We start from the raw sequence: 25992 nt of genomic DNA on the forward strand, positions 1-25992 counted from the left end.
TTCAGCGATAGGACTATATTAGTATTGTATTTTATTCTTATCGGATAACTCGATTTACGGGAGTCTTCGTGATTTTGTAAGACAGATTTAATACCAATATTTCAAAGATTAATACAATAGTCGCATATTCTCGATTATAATGCAGACTTTCTTTTTTTTCGACTTAATTAATTCAACTCGATTCTTTTCGTTTGCTCCTCAGTTATGTGTATTACGTCATCGATATACAAGTGCGTCCTATCTCTACATCACTTTGGTTTTGGCTTTGGTTTTTGTTAGTTTAACTTTAAAAATACTGTATTTTTTATATTTAATATTTTCTTAAGTACAACAAGAAAATTATTAATTAATAATAAAACGATTTTATTATTTTTTCTCATAATACGATTTCATTACATTTGAAAAAGGAAAGTTGCCTGTAAAACTGATTTTTGCATTAATGCGTTTATTGTTTTTTGAATATTTTGCCTGCGAAAATTACTTGGATATTATTTTTCTAAAAATATCGTGGAAATAAGGTAGGTTGATACAGAAACTATTTATCGCACGTGTACTGTATATGAGCTTCAAAATAAATAAATAAAAATAGATTTTATCAAACGATGAGATCAGCCGATTAATTGTATCGTGTACAATATTTTAAACCCCCAAGGAAAATACTGTAGGTGTACGGTAAAATAAATTTTGTTTTTCCAGTTAAACTTCGTCACTAATTGCCGTTGTGATAAACCATTTTCACTTTCTCTGATAATTTTAACACGATCTTCTAACGCCAACACTTTGCATTTCTTTTGTTTTTCCGACATTTTCCAACAAACTGAAATGAATTTCCTTTCTTGCTAGACTAATTTATTAACACCTGAACGTAATTTCAAGGGTGGGAGAAGTGCCCAGGATGAGTTCGAACGAGAGTTTACACTAATTCATTATATTAGGAGGAGGAAACGTTGTTGAGATGGGTTCGAACAATAGTTTAGACCAGATACACTCGCGAAAGTGGTCGCTTATTACAGGTGTTGTATGTTGTTTCGGACCAAAAATCTATGCCCGCGGTCGCGTTACACAGGTGGTTGTTTAATACAGGTAACTTATCCGAAGACTCTATGGGTAAACTATTTGGTGCCAGAAATTTTTGCCCATTTTGACAGGTGCCCGTCGAATGCAGGTGGTCGCCTAAGCAGTTTTTACTGTATATATTATTTATTATTTTATTCAATTAAAAATTAAATTTAAAAGTATAAGACTAATTATATTAGAAAAAATCACCATACAGAACTGTTATGATACTATCTTCAATGATCTTAACTCAATCAATATTACCATATTTCCAAACACAATTTTCACATCCGTATTTCTAGGAAATGTTTTTAGAGAAAACAAAATATTTGAGTAGTTTTTGCATGAAAAATGCAAGACTTCTCATACTGAATTGTATACTTTGTTTAGTGTAGGAGATAGGACATGCCAACAAAAACTTTTACGGTATATAGGAACTTTATTTACCCTCATTTCATTGTATAAGCTTAACAGTATGGTATCTTTGTACTTGCTGGAAGCTATGAGGGTAGAGAATATCGGCAGTTGTTAATTGCAAATTATGATGCTTTATAGCACTTTTCCTTACAAGGTTCCTTAGTGTCATACTGAGTAGTGTTAACTGCAATTTTGTGAGATGGCAAGAAAAAAACAGTTTTACCACACAGTATAAAATTAAAGTAATCTGCTTTGCAGAACAGAACAGAAATAGAGAGGACAAATGAAAATATGGCATTAGTGAGACACTTGTTTCCTACTGGTGTAAACAAAAAGCTCTAAGCAATGAAAGGTCCAATATGAGAGCACTTCGAGACTGGAAAGTATCTCCAATTTAAGGAAGAACTATTACAGTATCTTGAAGAAAAGCACAATAACGGCTTTGCTGTAACACATGATATGTTGCAATTATGGACTTGAAGTATTGCTCAGACACAAAATATTTCTTCCCTTGAGTTTAAGGCTGACCAAGAATGGGTTAGCAGATTTATGAAGAGGAAAAATTTTTCTCTACATAGAACTACACTGTACCAAAGGTTGAATAATTAGTAAATAATTACTGATATATCTACTTTCAAAAATAATTTGCATATTTTTCACATCTCAATTTTCGATTAATAAAAAATGCCAAAAAAAGTGTGAAAAATACGCATGGAAATACAATATGTAAATTATAGTGATAATCATCTCAAATTCATTTACAATAGAACTGTAAAAGCTCCTATTATGATTTAAAATAATTTTATTATGGAATCTATTTTAGAAGCAGAAAATTAATTATTGTTACTATCATATTAATTAATATTAATATATTAAGATAAACTGAAAAGTTAACAATAGTTAATATCTTAATTATAAAATTAGGAAATATTTCTAAATAGACACAGAATAATGATTATGAAATATATAAATACCATGTAAAATATTGACTTTCTGTTATCATTCTTCTTATAATCTGTTTTGAATGGTAATTGAGACTGATTGTCGGAACGTGTAACTGGTTTTGTAGGAATATGCATTACAGGTGATTTAGTACTATACACAGAAGAGCCTAAATGATAAAAAAAAATACATAAATGATAAATTATTACAGCTTATAAATTTGTTTTTTAGAGTAAAATTGTATTAATATATTATATATATAAATAATTTTAAGAATGATGTATAATGATATTTAAATGCATTTTTTCAGCCTGGCTTACTATTCATATATAAGTATTTATAATTTCATTTTTGTATGAAAGATAACTTAATTCATATCCCACAACTAATAAGATACTACTCTGTATTCATTAATAAACAATAACTTCCAATTTAAAATAAAATTTATATGACTACTAAGTTATTTATTTCTGAGACAAACTCAAGCACTATGTTCTTTAAAGTGATGAAATCTAAAGATTGGCACTTTTCCACAAATCTGAGAAAAATGCTTCAATCTGGTGAACAAAACAAATGCAAGTGTAAATTATGCCCATTTTTTATTTTATTACTGATATTAACTCTCCCTATTATCATTTTTCTAATTACAGTGTACACAAATCTTTCCTTCTTGACATCTTATTCACATAAGCTTCATACCTGTATGAACATATAGTTCAAACATGATAATTCTCTTTGGCCTACTCAACATATGAGATAGCAAATATTGCCAATCCATTATCTCATAAACTGTACAGAACTGCCAAATATCTAAAGCCAGGCTTCATCAGATTGTCTTTTAGCTAGACATTAATACTGAAGCTAATTAATTTGGACTAAAGCTAAAGGTTAGTCTAATCTGTATAGGATTTTATCTTAGAAAAATATTTTTTAAATTAAAAAATACGAGAACATAAATATTTCATAACTATTACCTGAAACAGTAGTATTTGAAACAGGATTGATGTTCAATGGAGCTACTCGAACGACAGGTTTAGTGGTTGCTATTGTTGATATGCCACTAGTCAAATTTTTTATTATGCCAGATGAAGCATTACTTGTTAAAATTGGTTGATTTGCACTAATACTGAATTTATTTGCTTGAGTATAAACTAAAAATAAAATTAAAAAATAAATAATGTATGTATTTATTTTAATTTTTTATTTTGTGTAATATAAACCTACCAGAAGGAGTAGCTATAGGTGGAACTTGGACTACTACAGAAGCAGAAACATTTCCAGCAATAGTTGGCGTAACAGCAACTGACTGTTGAAACTGTCCAAGAGTTAATGTTTCAGAATTTGCATTTCCAACTGTTGAAGCTGGTGTCAATAATATATGCTGTCCAGTAGCTGTCTGGACCAATCTTCCAATTCCTAAAGGCATAGCCAATCTTGCACCTCCTTGTCCTGTTTGTTGGATCTGAACAGTGATTGGAGTTGTTGTTACCATTTGTGATGCTAAACTGACTGGAGTTAATTGTGCAACAGAAAAATCTAAAGAAAAAATATATTTTCTTTTAAAAGTTAAATACCGTTTTAAAATAATAAAATCAATACAAGTTAATCTAAGTATATCTAGCATTCAATATTAGTATACCATTTAATTTGTGATGCCTATTTACCTATAATAAATCTTATGCTCTAAAGGAATTTAATAATAAATATCTTTCAAAATATTTAATACTTACTACTGCTTGTAGACTGTTGTATTAATTGAAGAGTATACTCTGTTGAAGATGTTTGATTAATTGTTGGATTATTTCCAATTCCAATAGCAGCAACAGGACTAGTGGCACGAGATGAAGGAGCAGAATTTGGACCAGAAACAACAACTATCCTTTGCTGCTGATTAGATATTGGAGAAGACACTAATGTCGATCTTGTAACTCCTTGCATTGCAGTTCGTACAATAGCTGGTGCCTTTGGTGAAGTCCCTGGATTCGTTGAACCATTTGTCTAAAAGAAATTATTATTTTGTTAATAAGAACTGAAAAGAAATATTCTATCTATTTATAAAATACATATTTGTATAAGTTAAAGTGTATTGTTTATCAAATAGCGTGTCTGATATATTTTTAAATATAAATATATAAATTTTGAATCTGTATACAAAGGAACATCAAAAATGAATCATTTATTAATCTACTAAAAATTCCCCCATCAAGCATAATGGAATACTTTTTATGAGAAAGTAAAGATTAAAGAATTGAGAAGAGTAAAGATTTAAAGAAATTCAAGAAGAGTTATTAATATTTCTAAAAATTGAGTAGTTCATACTATCCATTGTAACATAAAGAGTAAGAAAACAAAATTTCACCTAGAGTGGACAAAAAAGGTAGGAGTAATAGAGAATTCACTTACACACATAAAAAACAGATTTAGGCCTTTAAATTAAAATCTTTCTTTATAAAATTTCTTTATACACTACATTCTGAGTAAACACTATTGCCTTTTAATAGATTTCCTTGTTGTCTTCCTTTAGTAATAGAAACCTGAGTATTGTTTTGATGATTGATGATGTGATGCTGTTTCTGCAGCTCTTAACAATGCCATTGCTCAAGTCAAACTTCAAGACCTTCAGGGGTCTCAGTTGTTCTTATTCTTTTAGATCTAGAATTTACTTAACCAAAATGCTTTCCTCTAGGCATTTGATTTTTTCTTCTTGGAAAAAATAGTGAGACTTTTTAAACCCACACTGATAAAACAAATATGAATTGTATGTATGTTAGTTAGATGAGGAATAACACTTTCTAAATAACAGGCTCATTAGATTGTTACTTCTGACTGGATAATAGAACATCAATGTGGACACTATAAAAAGATTTTTTTTTAATTTTTTATAGAAATGACACAATGAGGATATCATTTTCAAAGTTTAAATTTAATGAAGTAAGTTTAAAATACACCATTTGCCAAAATATTTAAAAATGCAACTTAAGGGAAATTTCATTGTCAAGAGTGAATGTCACATGGTCACTGATGTTACTGCAATGTAAGAGTGACCATTAATCCGAAATCTATAAAACATTTATTCTGTAGCTAATATTTCCATAAAATAAGTAGTCTAGTTTTCATCACAACATAAAATGAATATAACCAAAATTTCATCTGCATTGGACAAAAATTGTAGGAGTTATAAATAATTCATACACAGACAACAGCTTTTATATTAGTAATAACAGAGACTTATCACACTGCTACTACAGATAACATCAAAATAACACTTCTGATGATAGAAATGTCATTTTGATGTTACCAGTAGCAATGTGATAAGTCTCAGTTATCTCTACTATAGTATTTGAGATATTACTTTCATTCATAGATTTGCCTATATCAATTATATTTTATTATACTGAACAATTTTTATTGCTAATAATATTGTAATTAAATTAAAATAAATAAATAATTTCCTAAATAATAAGATTTATGAAAAATTTTCAAACAACATATTTTGGAATTTACTTCAATATGCTTTTTTGAAATTTACCTGATTTGGTGCCTTTACTTGAAGACGAAGCTTACCAGGAGGACATCGTGGAGCAGGTTCAGGTTGACTATTTATATCTTCTATGAATCGAGCAGATGTTTGAAACTTTTTAATACGATGTGCAGCAAATGCAGTTAAATAAAGCTCCAAATCAATAATTAAAAGATTCAAAGACCAAAGATTTACATTCTGAAAGTCAGAAATTAATAAAGTATTAATGAGCAAATTCAGTAAAAAATATAGTTTAAAACAATATAACAACAAGTAAATAGATACTTTTTTAAATATTTAATATATTTAAAAATTAAACCACTTTTAATTTGAGAATTANCTAGGCATTTGATTTTTTCTTCTTGGAAAAAATAGTGAGACTTTTTAAACCCACACTGATAAAACAAATATGAATTGTATGTATGTTAGTTAGATGAGGAATAACACTTTCTAAATAACAGGCTCATTAGATTGTTACTTCTGACTGGATAATAGAACATCAATGTGGACACTATAAAAAGATTTTTTTTTAATTTTTTATAGAAATGACACAATGAGGATATCATTTTCAAAGTTTAAATTTAATGAAGTAAGTTTAAAATACACCATTTGCCAAAATATTTAAAAATGCAACTTAAGGGAAATTTCATTTTCAAGAATGATGTATAATGATATTTAAATGCATTTTTTCAGCCTGGCTTACTATTCATATATAAGTATTTATAATTTCATTTTTGTATGAAAGATAACTTAATTCATATCCCACAACTAATAAGATACTACTCTGTATTCATTAATAAACAATAACTTCCAATTTAAAATAAAATTTATATGACTACTAAGTTATTTATTTCTGAGACAAACTCAAGCACTATGTTCTTTAAAGTGATGAAATCTAAAGATTGGCACTTTTCCACAAATCTGAGAAAAATGCTTCAATCTGGTGAACAAAACAAATGCAAGTGTAAATTATGCCCATTTTTTATTTTATTACTGATATTAACTCTCCCTATTATCATTTTTCTAATTACAGTGTACACAAATCTTTCCTTCTTGACATCTTATTCACATAAGCTTCATACCTGTATGAACATATAGTTCAAACATGATAATTCTCTTTGGCCTACTCAACATATGAGATAGCAAATATTGCCAATCCATTATCTCATAAACTGTACAGAACTGCCAAATATCTAAAGCCAGGCTTCATCAGATTGTCTTTTAGCTAGACATTAATACTGAAGCTAATTAATTTGGACTAAAGCTAAAGGTTAGTCTAATCTGTATAGGATTTTATCTTAGAAAAATATTTTTTAAATTAAAAAATACGAGAACATAAATATTTCATAACTATTACCTGAAACAGTAGTATTTGAAACAGGATTGATGTTCAATGGAGCTACTCGAACGACAGGTTTAGTGGTTGCTATTGTTGATATGCCACTAGTCAAATTTTTTATTATGCCAGATGAAGCATTACTTGTTAAAATTGGTTGATTTGCACTAATACTGAATTTATTTGCTTGAGTATAAACTAAAAATAAAATTAAAAAATCTTCCTGAAAACTATCATGAATTAAAAAGTTGGTTCCGTAGTTATTAGTTGTTGTTTTGCAATTATTTTTTTTTTTGTTTCTTCAGAGTTCCACTAAAATATTCAGATCTATCCAATATAATTATTGTTTGATGTCATAACTTATAATTACAAATTAAAAATCAGTTTTTTTTTTTAAATCTAGAACAAAAGCCTATATAAAAAAAGTATATTATTATATGATATGATAAAGTTCTTGAATTTATATGATATAGTGAAACTAAACAAGTAGAACACAATTATTTTAAATTGTGTGTGTAAAGTTTTTAATAATTAAATAATCACCTGTCTTTGATCGACTCTTGTAGTTCCATCTAATCTCAAATAAGTATGGCCATGGTGATTTAAAAACTGTTCAAACACATCAAGCATCCTTGTCATCTGTGTAAAAATTAGTACTCTGTGTCCTTCACTTTTCAATTGCCAGAGCAATTTATCTAATGTTTGAAGTTTACCTAAACAATTAAAAAAATATCAAATATATGCAATAAAAAACATTTTTTTACATTACACAATTTAAAAAATCTAAAATTCTACAATTTTAATTACTAATATTAAAAAATTTTTATGATTGTTATCTATTGTAGATATTTGTAGTTTAATAACTACAAATATCTAAAATGATTAACATTCATTGAGATATTTTGTAACATGTGTATATAATTTTTTTTTCTTATAGTCCAGTTTTCATGTCTTACTGTTATTCTATACATTTTTACAATTAATTATTACATTAATATTTAATTTTAAAAAAAATCGCTAAAATTTGCTATTTCGTTCACTTCTTAAATTTATATTAAATAATAATAATGATAATAAAAAAAAATAAATGTTTATTGTAATAAATATTAAATAATTATTTTATTAATCAGTCTTAATTTTAATATAGATTATGCNAATTATTTGAAGTGAAGTACTAATGACTAGTTGTTCATTGATATTATTATTATTAATATTATAATAATTTAATATTTATCAAAAGAAAATAGAGAAAGTAGATTCATAAGAAAAAAACCTGCTTTTATGTAACTTAATAATTAATACATAACTAATGAAAATGAATTACATATAAATACCAAGTAATTATATGTTTTACTAGTAAGGTTATTTTAATTTTAATTTTTAATAAATATATCTGTATTGATTGTGTATTAATAATTGAAATAAAATTTAACTGATGTAAATAATTAATAAAATAAAATCATTTCTCATTTTTAAATCTAATTACACTATCTAAATGATTCTATTAGCAAAAACATACAGAAGAATTAACAAATAAGATGTTTAACAAATTGTGATTAGTAAATAAATTTAATTACTAATACCATACATAGTCAGGCTTAAAATATAGAAATAATGTCATTACTACTCATTAAGAACTCATTAAGTTTCAGATCAAAAAGAGCTCAATTTTTTTATTTGGGTTTTTCCCTCTGTAAGATTGTGAAATTTATCTAAATATTTCTGAAACACACTACTTATCTTGTATTTTATAATTATATATCTTCTGCTATAGAAAGAAATGGGTTATATTGAAGAGCAATTATTTCTAATTGGAATTTTTTTCCTCATGATTTTGGAATGACTAAACATTTTCATAAATAGTTCATTATTTCTAAAATTGATAAACCTTTCTTAAAATTCACTTTTCAAATTTACTTATGAGTGTGAATATTTTTTAATATTTGTTGTTTTTTCATCTGTCAATAAAACTCTTGTTGATCTCAAAATATTATTGATCAATTGATTTTTAACAGATTCAACTTTTTAAATATTAATACTTAAATATTTTTAAATTGCTGATTAACAAGCTGTCTTCCATGCAGGTTCAAATTCAGGTCAGCAATATATTTTGTCATACCTACAAAAATTATTACTTGCCAAATTATTTGGGTTCCTCTAAATAAGTAAATCCTTCTTAAAAATCTTTTTATTTGTGCTAGAAGGACTGATTAGAACTGTTCTAATAAGCTTAGCTCCTCTACAGAGTCAACTAACATGGCTATAATAAATTTTACCATCATATTTTTAAAAAAAGTTTTTGAACTGTCTACAGTTAAGGTCTTTTAATCATATTAAATTTATAACTTCAATGCTTTATTCATTACAAATTTCATTAAAAAATTTTTACACACAGTTTCCCTTGATGAATTATATGGGTACAGTGTTTAATGATTTCATGTGAAATTTCACTCTTCTTATTAAAACATCTGATATATCAATACATAAAGGTATATAGGTCATATAACTTTATTCTTTACCAAACATAGATATTTTTCCAGCTACTAATGGGCCAGACTGAACTGCTTTGCAAACTGGATTATTGCTTGTGGATTATGTTCAACAGTCTTGAGATATATTAAAAATATAAAAATATTTTTACATATATTTAATTTTTATAAATATTATAACTTAATATTTTTAATATAACAAAGAAAAATTTAATGTTTTTACAAATTATACCTACTTTGAAAGGATCATATTCAAGAATTTTTCCTACTAAAGAAGCCAAATAGAAACATATTCCTTCCATCATAAATGGAGAAACAGTAGGACGAGATTCAAATAAATTTGGATGGTTGCAGACTTTCCTTAATTGCATCAGGACATTGATTACACTCATAAAATTTCCAGTTGTTAATGTTTCTTTTGTTCTATCAAAAATGTAATAAAACTTAAAATTTTATAAAAGTTACTGTAAAAAAGGGTTAGATTAATATAAAATTTTTCAAAAATAAATGAAGTAAAAAGATTAATTAGAAATATTTTAGTGGAATTTAAATAATCATCATCAAGAAAATTATTTTTCAGTTCATAATACAGTAGAATCTCATTTTCACAGATCATGGAACAATGGATTTCTCGGAATAAATTTTTTCTAGATCCTGCCAAATCAATGTAATTTTATCTCCTTTTAGAGGATCTTGGAATAACAGATTTTTCCTACCCCAAATCTATTGTAAACTTTGTCAACATTTAGTTAATATTTAAGTGTTTCAAGAAATTTGTAGAGTTTAATGATGCACTTGTTGGATTGCAATTTGAAAAAATTGTAGACCTATAAATTCCCACTGTCTGTCCTTCCTTAATCTCAACAACAGAGTTAAATACATGAAAGTCAAGACCAGTTATAAAAAGCCTAGGGACAGGAGGGCCCGATTAACTATATATTAACTTCTGGTGCAAACTGAAAGTTATGTTATTTCAATTCAAAACTTTTCCCCTGAAAGGAGTTAATAGATAACCAGCATTACTACTGTTAAAAGAAAAGTATGATGTATGGGACACTACAGTACTAATTTGAGGTGGAGAGCCTATATTTTAAATTAAATAAATTAAAAATTGCAGCCCAGCATTGTGACGATGTCACAATAAAAAATTGCTCATTACATCTGAGATATGTACAATTGAAGAATTGTACAAAGAGAGTCAGCTAGCTGATACAATTGAGCAGGAGTCACCTAGTAAACACTGCTGGTGGTCCAAATTTAGCAAGGCCATAGAGTATTTTCAAGTTGTGAAGAGCTTCCTAGTGAACAGCATAAACAAACAGGCTGTACTGTACATGACATTGCTAATATCAAGAGGTGTTGTATTCAACAGACAGAAAAGCAGCATTGAAAGAAACCAAAATTGACGAGATTTTTAACAAATCATGAAGTCAGGCAAAGTGCAAATGATCACATGTAATTTGCCTCTTTTTCATGCTTATAGTATGTACAGTTTTTGTCAACTTTGTCGTACACTCATATGGCATAATATATACATACATTAAAAACATATAGGATAAAGAATAGAGATCTCAAGGAATTGAATAATTTTGAGTCCTAATATTTCTTATATACAGGGGTTAAAAAATGGAAAATTTTTTGAATAATAGACACTTTCCTGGGTGTGCAGAAATCTGTTATTCACAATATAATGGATTCTCAGAACTACAGATAAATTTTGACGATCCATTAAAAAGAGATTCTTCTGTAAATGTATTAATTTTAGAATGAATAAAATACTTTAAAATGAGTAACATACTTTATCTCTCTCTTTTGACATATATTACTCAAAGTTGCTTAAAATTATACATCATATCATAAATTTGTTAGTAATTTATTTAAATTACATACAAAACTATAATTTAAAAAAACAATTATAAAATATATAAACAATGCTGCATACAGAGAGAGTTATAGCTGCATATAGTGTTAATTTTAAATACAATCAGTCCAACTCATAACAATTAATATTCACGAAAAACAAAACATATTAAGTTATTTTAAAGTCCAAAAAATTGGTCATGCTAATTAATAATACTGTATGGCATGTACAGTTAATATAACACTGTAATGGGAAATAAATACACTAACAGGAATATATAACTCACATTGGTGCCATTATAATAAATAAATAAACAAAAATAAAATAACCAACTTTCTGCAGATTTGCTTACTACGAGATTATCATTCTAACCTCAATTTTATTACAAAGTTAAAGTGAGCTAATAATAAATTAAATAAATAGAAATTAACAGAAATTAAAACCAGTTCTACATGAAGACTGCAATACTTTCTCAATACATTTTATGGTAGCTTTAACATGCCATTTTCCTACATGTTTCCATAAATATTAGTAAAATACTATAATTAATTAAAATATCATCCTTAAATCCTAACTTAAATATCATTCTTAAAATAACTCAATTAAGATACCTAGTAAGAATAAAAATGAACCAGCTTCCTATTATGATCTAGTTTACTGTACACAGTGTGTATAAGTGCTATTATATAAACTTATTCGTTATTGGAAATTAAAAATAATGATCCTTTACAATATTATTTTTTACGTTTGATTTACAGTTGGGTCTGAAACAACATTTCATAACAACATAGTGATTACCTATAACTAGTTCTGAATGTTATCTATATTTCTATATCTATTATAAACTGACTCAATTTTATTTAATATTCATCATTATTCATTAGTATATATAACAATTTTATAGTATAGTATTTTTTTAAAAATTTGACATTTACAATTTTTCTGCTATGACAATGTAATGAAATCACTAAAAGTGGAATTAAATCAAGATTATTGTTTTGCCATATAAATATCGTTCAATGTATGCAATACTTTATGTTGATATAATTTTTATTAAATTTCTGAAATCCTGGATGAAATTTGAAATTGCATTCTAAATGTTAATAAATGTCCAACAGAACAACTAAACTCTCACCTTTCAAAAAAAAAAAAAAAACACAAAATTAAACAATAATATAGCAAAAAGATTTATTTAATTAAATAATGTCTCATGAAGACTTATTAGAAATTCTTTCTGTCATTTTTGATAAAAAGAATTTCTGTCAAAGATTTAGGTAAACACTAAATGCTTAAATTACGAGGGAGTTTGATTCTGAACATTGATTCAGATAAATACTATTCCATTGGCTTCAAATTCAATTTCAACCTTTAACACGACCTGAAAAGTCAAAAATTGTCACCTGGAAACAAGGGTGGACCAATCAAAACGTGATGAGGGATATCATCAATCAACTGGAATGTGAAATCATGTAAAAAACCTTTCAAAAACTCATCTCTCTTGGACACAATGTTCTTTCTCCAAGATTCAAGTTCTATTCCCAACACAACCTGTAGAAGTTCTCATCCCAGATCTGCCCTTTTCTTCCCAATCCATGGCCTACCTGGATATGCTCCGACTGCATAACAAAATCTAAGTTTCCTGGGAAGTGTTTCTTGAGCAGCCAGCCAACTGTGAATGACATCTCATCCAACCCCACTTTCCTACCTGATCTAAAACTACTACCAAACAAAGCAAGCCGAGTCAACTGAAGCTGTCCATTTCTGAGGGACTGACTGTCAACATCAATAGTGACATTTGGAATTTCTGTGAACTCTATCATCCAACAGATAAATAAGATAAAATCCTTGAATCTTACGACGTCGTAAGATTTACCATTCCAATTTTAAAGAAAATTTTTTCTTAATAATTTATCGGTTTTTTGTGTGTTTTTAAGGAACTTTTTGAATATAGGTAGTTGTGTAGCCTAAAAAGGAAGGTCCAGCTGTCTGTACATTGTTCTAGAACACTGTAAAAATGGTAATCGTCTGAAAAATATATATTTTTAGAACGACTTTGTCTTTTAATTTGTAAAAAGGATAAAATCCTTTATAAAGTGACCAATAACAAAATTTTTAAGCAATGTTTTTATTTAATTAAACAGGATTAATTGTAAATGGTAAGTCTAAATCAGTGTCCAAATCCTACTCATGTACAACTTTTTTGATCCCTTGCCCATCCCAACAAACACCCGGTCAGTAAATCCCACAAATTTAATCATTGTTTTTTTCCTATGATATTTGAAACTCACTGTAATTTTATTCCTAAAAATATTTAAAGAAGTCTTTAATAATAGCAACTTATATTTTTATTTGAAATATTACCCAGCTATGCTGATTACTGATGAATAGACTTAGGAAAAGATGAAAGGAGTGTGCTACAGTAGGATTTTTTTCATTTACTAAGAAACTGAAGCTGACATATAACATATAACATTCTGTAACATTTACATGATCTTCTGACAGAACACTTATGCCTTTAAGCAATTGATATTTGCTACTATAATCTTGATATATTTGTAGTATCAATCTAAGAAAAACTTTTTCTTTATCAGTAATAATCCTTCAATGGATTCAACTAAACAAATCCTATTAATATTTATACAATGAAAAATAGAATTCTGTTTACAAATCTAATGCAAATTTAAAAATCTAAAAGATAGATAGATTCAATTTACATTATAAATTAGCATATAATAGTCAGAATATGAAGAAAACTTAAAAAAATAAATATTCTTTTTCATATATTTTAATCATTTTAAAAGAAATTTTCTCTTTTAGAATGTCATTAATTATTTAAAACATTTTTGAATTAATGTTAAATGAATTAACCCATATTTTAAAACTCAAAACAATATTTCAGCAGTTAACAACATTTTTTCTATTTCTTCTTTGTCAAAATTATTACCATAAAAACATTAATTTAAAAAAAACTAATGGAAAAAATAAATAATTATATTTATTAAAACAATAATTACTTTGTTTGGCTCATAAAATCATCATATAGGTAACGTTGTCTTTTTGAAAGTCTACACATAATAACATGTTCATATTTTTTTGGTAATTGTTTTTCAACTTCTGACTTGAGTCTTCTGAGAAGAAACGGTCTTAATACCTATTTAAAATAAAAATGTAAATTAATTCATTCATGCTCAAATAAAATGGCAGTTTTTCAAATTTATTTACAATGTTACATGTTACTTCCACCCATTGTGGCAATTAGAAGTTTTGGAATTTTTACACAGTAATATAGCCATAGTAATTAACAGAAACTAAAGCACAAATTTCTAATAACAAATTAAATTACAACAGATTTTTTCCACCAAGATATTTTTTTGGTAAAAGTGTTAAACTCATCTGCCCTAAATATAGATTTTTATCTTCATACAAATTCATTTAATACTTTAATCTAAATACAGTCTAAAAAAAATGCATTGTAATTTGTTATAATAATTAAAAATAATTATACAAAAATATATTTTGTTAATTAACAACAAATAATAAATAACTAACTAACTATAACAGAAAACTTTGTAAACAAAATATAAAATAAATATACTGAAATCTCATTATAACAAACTTGACAGCAATCCCAGAAATGTTAAACTGAAAGTTTGTTGTAAAGAAAAATGTATATAAATCATCATCAAGCAAGTTAAACAGCTAAACATAAAGTCCACACATGAAACAAAACCATTATATGCTACTTTTATCATTTCTGTTACTTATTTCATATAAATATAGTAGTTCTGAAATCATCAATTTAAGTCACGCAATCAAATATTTTTGCACACTTTGGTTTCCTGTGCAAGATAAGCTCAAAGATGTTTCTGTCACCTAAAACTTCCTTGATGCCATCTTACCATCTTACTCTCATTTCAAGTGAAGAATAACATAACAAAAAAGTATAAACAGCCATCTTTACACCTACATTTATGACAACTTGTACGTCTTACTGAGGTTAGCACACCTGCAATTTATTACTTCATTCTGATCTCTCTCTTCTCTTAGGATATAGTTGTACATAAGTTAAAAGGCAATAACAATCAATTATTTATCGTGACAATGTCGGGCTGCAATTTTTAATCAGCTTTTTAATTTATTTAATTTAACAGATATATGCTCTCCACCTCAAACTAGTGGTGGTTTGTTATCTATTAACTCCTTTCAGAGGAAAAGTTTTTAATAACATGACTTCCAGTTTGCATAGGGAGTTTGAATATAGTTAATTGGGGCCCCCTGCCCCTAAGGTTTCTATATTTGGTCTTATCTTTCATCTATCTATCTCTGTTCTTGAAATTAAAGACAGACAGCCAGACAGATAACAGTGGAAATTTATAGGTCTACAATTTTTTCAAATTGCAGCCAAAAGTAGAGAAAAAGAAATAACAAAATTGTTACAGTGAAGTGAAAATTGCAGAAGCTCTATTACTATGAGAAAGATAGAAAAGAGATGTTAAACTAAGTTTGTTATAAATATAGTTGTACAACAAAAGATTTTGTCATATGTTCCTATGATGTTCAAGTCAAGGAAATCTAAAAGTTCATTATTATGATGTTTGTTATAACAAGATTTCACTGTATTAGTTTGAAATTATTTTATAAATTCATACTTCATAAAAATAAACAAACAAACTCTTCCTTTATACTAAAATTAAACTTAAATTTATAATCAAAAGTTCAATACAATACAAAATTATTTTTACCTTATGCAATCTTTTTATCAAACTTTCATTATATTCATGACTTCCTTCAATCATTCCAGTAACAGGATTAGCAAACCAATCCCGAAATTCTCGATGTGATTGAAAAACATTTGGCATTAAAAAATGCATTAGAGACCACAGTTCCATTAAGCTATTTTGAAGAGGTGTGCCTGTCAACAGCAACCTGCGAGAACTGTGAAAATTAAGTAGCATTTGCCATCGCTGAGATTTGAAATTTTTAATATGTTGAGCCTAAAATAGTAATAACAACAACATTTATAACAATTATAAATATATAATGCTTTAAGAAACTTTCTGAAACTAAAATCAATAATTATTTACCTCATCAAGAATGAAATACTTCCATTTCTTTCTTCGAAATGAATAATGATCTTGAATAACCAGTTTATATGATGTAATGCATACATGAAAAGCATTTGGTTTCGTCCAACCCTACATTTTAGTAAAATGACAACAACAACATTCAATAAAGATGCAATCACACTTTTAAATTAAAAAAATTATTTACAGAAATTAAGATATTTACCTGTCTTTTCTGTCGTCTTTCTTTTGGTGTTCCATAATAAGTAATGATTTTAAATGCAGGACACCACTTTTTAAATTCCATTTCCCAATTTAGCATTACACTTGTTGGTACAACAATTAAATGTGGACCCCAAATTCCTGTTTTTTTAATTAATTATTTGTTAAAACTTATTTGCATAAAATCAAATTATACAAATCCTTCTTACCTTTTTCACAAGCTAGATGAGCTAATAAGGCAATAGTTTGTATAGTTTTTCCAAGACCCATTTCATCTGCTAAAATTCCATTCAATTTACGATCATGCATTGTTACTAACCAATCAAGACCAATATGCTGGTATTCTCTCAACTGATGTTTTAACAAAAATGGTATCTTAGTACAAACCTATGTCATATAAAATAAAATCATTGAATTCAGTAATTCTTAGAAATAAATTAAATTAATAGTATGTTATTTTTAAAAATAAATTATTTTAATTTAATATTGTAATCATAAACTTCTTTACATTCATATATTACCAATACACTTTGAAAACATTTAACAAACTTTGAAATAAATATATGATTGTATTTATAATTACAGTGAAAATATTTAAATAATTTAATTAATTTAAAAAATTTTTAATACATAATTCAAGTAGTGAATGTAACTAAGCTAAATATGATTAAGCAAACTGAAAGTTCTTTTATTTCAAATTTCTTGAACTGAAGTTTATAAAAAGTTTGAATTGACTATACAGTGATACCCTGAACTTACGCGATAGGTGGGACTGAGCAATAACCGCATAAGTCGGGTATAATTTCGCAATTTGTGTAAAATTCAAGTCAGATGTATGTAAGCTAATAAATGTTCTTGTTAATCTTATCTCGTCTTTCGATTCGTTCATGGTTACAAGAAATCACCACGTAGAGTCTCTCAAGTCTCCGTAGATATAACAAACACAGAAATAAATAACACAAAATAAATTGTAGCTATGTGTCGCTTCCGCGCAACACGTCCGAGCATGTAAAGTGAACAATAGTGTGGGGGGAGTGAGTAATCAAGAGCTGCATGGCGCTCAAACAAAAAACAAATCGACGAGATTTGAAAATCGCGTAACTCCAGGTTCGCGTAAGTCGAGGTATTACTGTATACTATTTTTAAATAGGTAATGAGTTCATATTTAATATTTCTTCTTTCAATAAAGTTGAAAATGAAATCACTTATCATATAACATCACAGAAATAATTTGATATAAAATAAAAATCTTATCACACAATAAGAAACAAAAGTTAATAAAAAAAATAATTATTCAGTTTCTTTAGTCCTTACATTTCTCATTAAACAATATAATATAAGAAAAATCAAATTAAGATTTTTATCTATATTATCAAATAAAATCCACATTACTTTTTAATAAAGAAATTTTATCAAAATTGTACATAGTGTTTGAACAATTACAATACATGCTTTTGTACTTTATGTTAAAGTCTAAATTAATTTTATATTTTATAAATTTTATTGTTCTTTTTTATGATAAAATTATTAGGAGTAAGAAAAATAAAACAGAAATTGATCTCATCAATCAGTCTAATCACTCTTGTAACTAGTAAACTGATTTGCTTGACTATTCATTAATGATGATTGTCATTTCAGTTTATTCCACATATGTATTAGCAATAAATGAAAAAATTTATTTTAAAAACTTTCATTATTTACTTATCTTGTATGTATTTATGAACTGTTACAAAAATTAAAAATCAAAATCAATTTACTTGAGTAGTTGAAAGTGTATTTCCTTTTGGCTGAAAACTTTCTGCTGCAGCTGCAATATCTGTAATCTCTTGACTTGGTCCTCTATTTTTGGTTTCATCCTTTTCTTCCTATATCATAAAAAATTTTATTATTATTAACTTGTGGTAAAATGACTTTGATAACAAATTACTGTCTTGTCTATGTAAACACAAAAGATTAAGTAATTTACATTTGGAATAATTAACAAACATTTATGTATTAAATTTGCTTGTTCTATTATTATTCATAGAAATGTAAATACAGTCAAATCTCAATATAACTATTATCAACAGAATAATAAATCCCTCCATAACAATAAGAAATATAGTTCCCTATTGCGATAACTTCTAATGCAATCTTGGTTTAGCAATATATTTTTTACTATATACACAATATTTTCCTTCCTCTAAAGTAATAATAATGTAGTAAATTATATTTTAATTAATCATTTGTTTTTTCAAATCAAAATGTAGTACTCTCTTAATACAGTTATCACAAACTTTACCAGCATTCAGGAGAGACAAGAGCCAGATTTAATGTGTTTTAGTATTTAGCATCTAAACTTTTGTTTGGCACTTAAAATTAATTTATCATTTTTTGCTTTGCTTAGCTGAAACATTAACTTTTGAACAAAATTTTTAAAATAATATTTAACATGAAACAATGAAAGAAACAAATTTTAACTTTTTTAACTCTTTTCTTTTTGTCACTTTTTGGGTTCAAATTTTTCATTTCCAGTTTTTCAAATAATACATGTAATAATACAGTTTATAGTAAAACTGTGTATTATTCAAAACTCAAAATCCATCAGCACCTGATTTTACTAGGTAAAAGTAATTGTAACAAAACCTCTTTTAGAATTAGTGTAATTTGCAAAACTAAGACATTGCTATATAATTTCTGGAGAAATTTTGTTTAGTTAAACTCATTTAACATAACTAAGTTCTTTTAGAAAGGGTACAGGGATGTCTTAGTGTTGCAAATTGCTTTCAGTAATTAAATTAATAATATAAATGTATTCTTCTTAAGAAATTATATTTCAGAATTCATTTAAAATTTTACTTTTTCACTTTTATTTTTGCATAGTTTACACAATCTGACTAATTTTGGATTTCAATGTTTAATAAAGTGTAGAAATAATATACAATAAATTTCCTAAGTTTTGTACTAGAAGAGATTAATAATACTATATATTTTTCTGTTCTAACATTGTCTAACTTTGCAAAAACAACCCTATTTGTAGTCCAATAATGTTAAATAGGAATGAGATACTTCTTTATAAACTCTAACTATAACAAGGATGATCAACCTGGCAATCAGTGTATCATTTTTGGATGATCACAGAAGTATGGCTGTGTTAAAATGCAAAAAACATGGTCTAATTTTGGTAGAAGTATTAAAGCCACATTTCTCACAGATGAATCTTTTAACTATTTATTATGAATTAGTAACAATCCATAAGACATTAATACAAAGAATTGCTGCTTGTGTTGAAAATCATTGCTAGGTTATGTTATTTTAGTAATTATTTTTTCACACTTTAAGCAATCTCAGTTAAGTGAAAAATGAATGAGCCAAAGAAAAGCAAAATTATTTGTGTAATAAAAGAAATAAAATTATTTTTTTTTGTTCTGGTAAAAAATAAATTTTATTTAATTTATGTTTAGTGTGTATTTACTAAAAAGAGATAATCTGGAATGATAAATTACTGTGCAATAAATAAATATAAGTATGTTTGCAGCATAATTATATTAGAATAGCTTATTAAGCCATAATAAAAACAGTGATGCAGAATAGATCATCAGTGCTTTTAACTCATGAAAGTCAATCACACCCCACTGTAAGATGGCCAGGTCTGTACTATAACAATATTTTTTTCTTGTTCCACTAAATATCACTAGGAGAATTTGACTACAAATTTTTAAAAAATTTTATATTAAAATAATAATTTGTGATAAGTTTTTTGAAGGCAGATTTGGTTCCTGCTTAATGAATCATGACTGCAGATAAATACTTTGATAACCCTGACAAGATTTGTGTATTTTCATAAAAAATTGTTGTGTTTTATTTCATTTTTAGTTTTTAGAAGAGACTTCTTATCTTTCTTTAACTCATTCTAATATTTTTTGGATTTTTTAGTTTTACTTATTAAATTTTATAAATCATATAAATCAATCAATTAAAGTTTTTCTGTTGAATATTTTAATTTTTTTGTTTTTTTTTTCTTAAAATGTTGTTAGTGTGATTAAGTATATTCAGTTTACTATGATTTCTTATAAGATGCTTACTATAGTAATTAAAAATTATATACAGAACTATATATTAGCTTTAATTATTTTTTCTTAAAAATATGCATTATGCAATAATATTTATTTAATTCTGTTTTAAAATTAATGGATGCATTGCATTGCATTGTGATTAATCTTATAAACTTTGTGATAGAATTAAAATTTTAGTAAACAGTATTCAACTTTTTAAGTACAAAAATTCTTGATAGCCAATCCTACCAAAAATAGCAAAAATATTAAAACTGCAAGTTAATCATGTATTAATTATAAACACTAATCTTAAATACAGAAAATACATGGAAAAATTTAATTTGTTTAAATCTAACTAATACAAAATATTCAAAAAGAGTTACATATTTAAGAATATAACAATAAAATTTGTTAATTTAACAATTTTTTGGCCTATTTCATAGCCATGCTAAAGTTATGGGAAATAAAGAGAATTAGAACATCGGCCTTCCAAAAATAGAATATGTATTAGGAACATTGATGTTCCAATTCTTTAGTTTAACCTGAGGATGGCCTATGGAATAGGCCAAAAACGTTAGTTTTCAATAAAATGACCTCAGCAACATAAGATGTGTTTTAATAATCTAATTATATACCTCTTTATTACTATGTTCCTTTTCTGGATTTATCAAATATTCCATTCCCACATCAACAATTTCATCTTCATCATCTGTCCCAAATTCTATTTCATCATCTTCCTCCTCCTCATCCATATCATCCTCCTCATCATCATCATCATTTTCTTCAGTTTCATATGCTAAAAAATATGGATTTTGATATTTATCAAATAGCATGGAAATGAAAATTACCTAATTAATATCATAACCCTAAAAAATAGTTGTCTTTCCCATTGTTGTTATGAATTTTTAGACAGAATACACCTAATATAAACTAACACTTAAAACAACGTTTGTTTCATTGATTTTCCTCTAATTTCACTAAAAAATTTTCACAATTTTGTACAGATAATTCTGACAGATAAAATTATTTAATTGTATTTTTCAATTATTTCATTCAACATATGAACAAATATCTTAAAGTGCTGAAATTGTAATTGTGACTATATAGAAAAATAACTGATCTTGTAATAATTACTTAATAAAACTTCTTATCATTACTGTTTTTTTTTTCCTTTTTTTTATAGCCAAATGTTCTTTATTTTCTGGATGCCCCTCATACTAAAGTTTAATACATATTAATTAAAAACCTGCCAATAAAAAGTTTACATTCCAATTAATTTAGATCTTTGTCAAAATATAAAAAAAAAAATTGTTATTTTAAAAATTAATACCTTTATTGCTAGTAGATGTCTTTCCATTATCATCATCCATTTCATCTTCATCATCAAGATCTGATCCTTCATTTTCTTCACTATTTGAGGAAGATTCAACAGTAGATATATCAACATCGCTAGCATAAGCTGCAGCATATTTCTCAACTAATTCTTCCAGTGGGATATCATCTAATATTAAAAGGTTTAATTACAATTAATATAATTTTTTTAACATACTACAACTGATGTTTTTTTTCTATTGTTTCACTCAGTTATAATCTTATGTGAAAAAAAAACTATTCCAACTTTTCTAAAAAAAACAAAAAACAGAAAGAAAAGAGAAACAAAATATCATTAAATGTATTGCCTGGTAAAGCTGTTTAAACAACTTTGTTAAAAGACAGTTTAGCACTTCCATTTTAAATTAGTATACGTGATACGACACCTGTGCAACTGCACCATAAGTACCTTAAACCTTCCCATAGGCACTTTATTTCAGTGAGTTCAAACTATTTGCTAATTTTTTCAGTGCATGTATTTTCTATTATAAAATACAGTAGAGCGTCGATTATCCGAATCAATTGGGAATTGGGATTGTTCAAAAAATCGATTTTTTGAATAACCAATTATGTACAAAAAAATACATTATTAATATAGTATATTAGTATATCCCAATAATAGTATATAATTTATATCCCATGTTTAAATTTTTCTCCGCTGATGTCACTTCGCATTAAATTTTCGTTGATGTTAAGCCTAACAAAAATTTTAATAATAATAATGTATCATTAAAAATTATTTCTTTATATACTTTAAATCTTTCTTTCTAATATATTGAAAAATATAAAAACAAAAAAAAAATTATACTTTAGAAGTTAATCTAGTATCAAAAACGTTCGATTCAGCATGACATAGTCTGACTGGAACGCTTTTGGTTAATCGGCATTTGGATAATCGTCACTCTACTGTATATGTATGTATATAATTATTTCTAGTCATCAAAATTCACTTTAAAGCAATAAAAAGAACAATGAAGTTAGAGTTTATTAGAATGAAATTATCACATCATGTCTTAGCTCTCTGAAATAGCTTCATTATATAAATAGGGAATATTTACCAGAAGTTTATCAGTTTACAAGATACAAATTTAAGTAGGAATATCTAGTAATATCAGTTATAGCATGGATTAAACACACAGACAATGAACAAGAGAAATATACAAGTGACATTATGTGTGTACATGTATTTGGTGAGAATTTTTCATGTTTTCTAAAAACACTTTACATAAAATAAAAGTTGTTTATGCAATCCTAACTGCAACTTAAAATCAACATATAACTTCCCCATCACATAATCCAAAGTGTCTTTTAAACACAGAAAATCCTGAGAAATCAGAAATCAGGTTATCAACAGAAAATTATGGTAATGATTTTATTATGATTAAAAAAATCATACTTATTAATCTTACTTAATTCTTGTAATTCCTTTAATTCTGCGTCATAATCTTCTTTGCTTTCCTTTGATTCTTGCTCTTGTATTGTAGATTCATCATCCTTTATATCATCATTACTTAAATAATATTCATCATCTTTATTTTCAAACTGATCCTCCTAGGTTAAAAACAACAGTATAATTATTATAATATTTATTATTTTATTATTACTTAATAACTTTATCAATGATTATTTTAAATTATTCATTTCAATTAACTAAAATTAATTAAAACTGAAATTGTAGTTTCTATATTTCTATTACTCTAGGATTATATTCACTAAAAAACAAACTTCATATTAAAAGCAAAGTTTAAAAGTTCAGTAAATTGATTTGACATAATATATCTAAGTAACATAACAGGAAATAAAATAGCATCAGACAATGTGTAACTGCTTATCTTGAATTGAACATAAAAGAGCTAAGCAAATTTGAAGTTTTTAATTTCAAAAAAGGCATGTCAATAATTTAATATTTGTTTGTTTGGTAGTTATGGCAATGCAACACTTGGGCAATCTACCTAGGGGGGATGCCTTCTGGGTGGTCCTTCAAGGAGAAACTGGCCCCTATTTAGGCGTTACAGACATGGAGAAAACCCGGAAAACTCCATGTGCCAGCCTGTCCGAGCGAGGCGCAAACCCATGACCAAACTCCAGGAGTTCAGGTTACGAAAACTGCTTGACTACTGGTGGGCCAATAATTTAATATATATCAATTATATTTATTAAATAATCAAATAAATATTTAAACTCAAATTACATCAACAAATCTAAAGAAATTGCTATCGATTATAAACATTGACAAATCATTTATTCTGTTTGATTCATAATAAGACAATACTGATTAAATGAATGAAAGGTCCATTCCAATACATCTAACCAATGAATTCAATCTAACCATAATCAAAATATGATTTGTTAATATTCTATTTCATTAAAATTTTAACAAATGTATTAGAAAATAAAATAGTTCCTGGTAAACTTTTTGTTGAATTCTTATTGCATCTAAATTCAGAATACTTTCAGATTAACTTTTAGGTATAATTCAAATCATATCTATTGGGATTGATTTAAACATAGTGTGTATCCAAAATTTCAAGCCTGAAATTTTCTGCTACTCTTATTAAACTGACTTCAAATCAAAAGATAAATGTAATCTCTAATTGTAGATCAGCTGCTTATGATATCCAACCATAATCCAAAAACATTATTTTTAATGTTTTAATGAGATTTAGATTTAGATATCCTATTCTATTAAATCAACACTATTGTTTACATATAGAATATATATATATATATANATTGCAGCCTGACATTGAGACAATGTCACAATAAATAATTGCTCATTATATTATTATTATATATTTCAATATTTTCTGAAAGAAATTTGCTTATCTTGTAGATTAAAAAAATTCTACAAATTCTTCTTAATTTAAAAACAAATTTTAAGTACTCTTACCATCTGAACCAGCCTGAGATCCTGATGTTTCATTTAAAGATGTGGGAGTACTCCCAAAAATGGACTGATTCATTCCTTGAGCTACTTTCTTCATTACAGCTGAAAGGAGATGCTGGTTTTTCTAAAATATTAGATGGGAGAGTTTTAAGAAGTTCTTCTAGTGGCAATTCGCTTTCTTTTTGTAACATCTGTATTTCTTTATCTTGTTCATCTTTGTTGATGCCTTGTGCTTCTTCTTTTTCAATTGTTTCTTCGTCATCTGTTTCACTAGTATTTGGTTCAAAATCTTTATCTGAAAATAATCATATATAATACTATGAATTTCAATTTTCATAAAAATTTGATAATTTACTCAAAAATAAAGTAAATACATTGCAGAAGGTTGAAATATAAAAGTATATTTTACACTATAAGTTCATAAACAGTAAATAAAAATTTAAAATTCTGTCAGGCTAATGAATATTTTCTACGTGTAATTTAAAACAATAACATTGTGGAAAGCATACAGCTTAATAATTGGGCTGCAATTTGAAAAAACTGTAGACTTATAAATTCCTACTGTCATCCATCTGTCTGTGTTTCCTTAATCTTGAAAGTTAGATAGACAAAATCTGAGACCAGATATGGAAAGCTTAGGAGCAGGAGGCCCAATTAACTATATACAGTAGACCCCCCTATAAGACAGGTTCCTATAATTACGATTCCTATATGACGGCGAAAAAATTGTGGCGGTATCTGTACACAACAGTAAAAAAACTCCTATAATTACGTAAAACGTCATCGGGCAGCCA

General features: G+C 26.6%; 1 protein-coding gene across 1 annotated transcript in view; it reads right to left on the reverse strand.

Moving 5' to 3' along the window:
• The window catches only part of LOC111640581 (helicase domino-like), a gene marked incomplete at its 3' end in the record, with an annotated part of 167347 nt that overhangs the window by 57052 nt on the left and 84303 nt on the right, over positions 1–25992 (reverse strand). Inside the window, exons 10-25 of the mRNA XM_023386605.1 lie at positions 25267–25493; positions 23721–23862; positions 22271–22441; positions 21576–21736; positions 18664–18771; positions 17116–17293; positions 16911–17047; positions 16706–16816; positions 16364–16615; positions 14636–14772; positions 9997–10183; positions 5945–6133; positions 4146–4413; positions 3640–3951; positions 3390–3566; positions 2448–2584 (exon numbers count right to left, since the gene is read on the reverse strand). Coding sequence (XP_023242373.1) covers positions 2448–2584; positions 3390–3566; positions 3640–3951; positions 4146–4413; positions 5945–6133; positions 9997–10183; positions 14636–14772; positions 16364–16615; positions 16706–16816; positions 16911–17047; positions 17116–17293; positions 18664–18771; positions 21576–21736; positions 22271–22441; positions 23721–23862; positions 25267–25493 — 2894 coding nt within the window. The remainder of the gene's footprint in view (positions 1–2447; positions 2585–3389; positions 3567–3639; positions 3952–4145; positions 4414–5944; positions 6134–9996; positions 10184–14635; positions 14773–16363; positions 16616–16705; positions 16817–16910; positions 17048–17115; positions 17294–18663; positions 18772–21575; positions 21737–22270; positions 22442–23720; positions 23863–25266; positions 25494–25992) is intronic.

Source organism: Centruroides sculpturatus, unplaced genomic scaffold, assembly GCF_000671375.1.
Source record: "Centruroides sculpturatus isolate CEXI.00-Female unplaced genomic scaffold, Cexi_2.0 scaffold1354, whole genome shotgun sequence".
NCBI classification, from domain to species: domain Eukaryota; kingdom Metazoa; phylum Arthropoda; class Arachnida; order Scorpiones; family Buthidae; genus Centruroides; species Centruroides sculpturatus.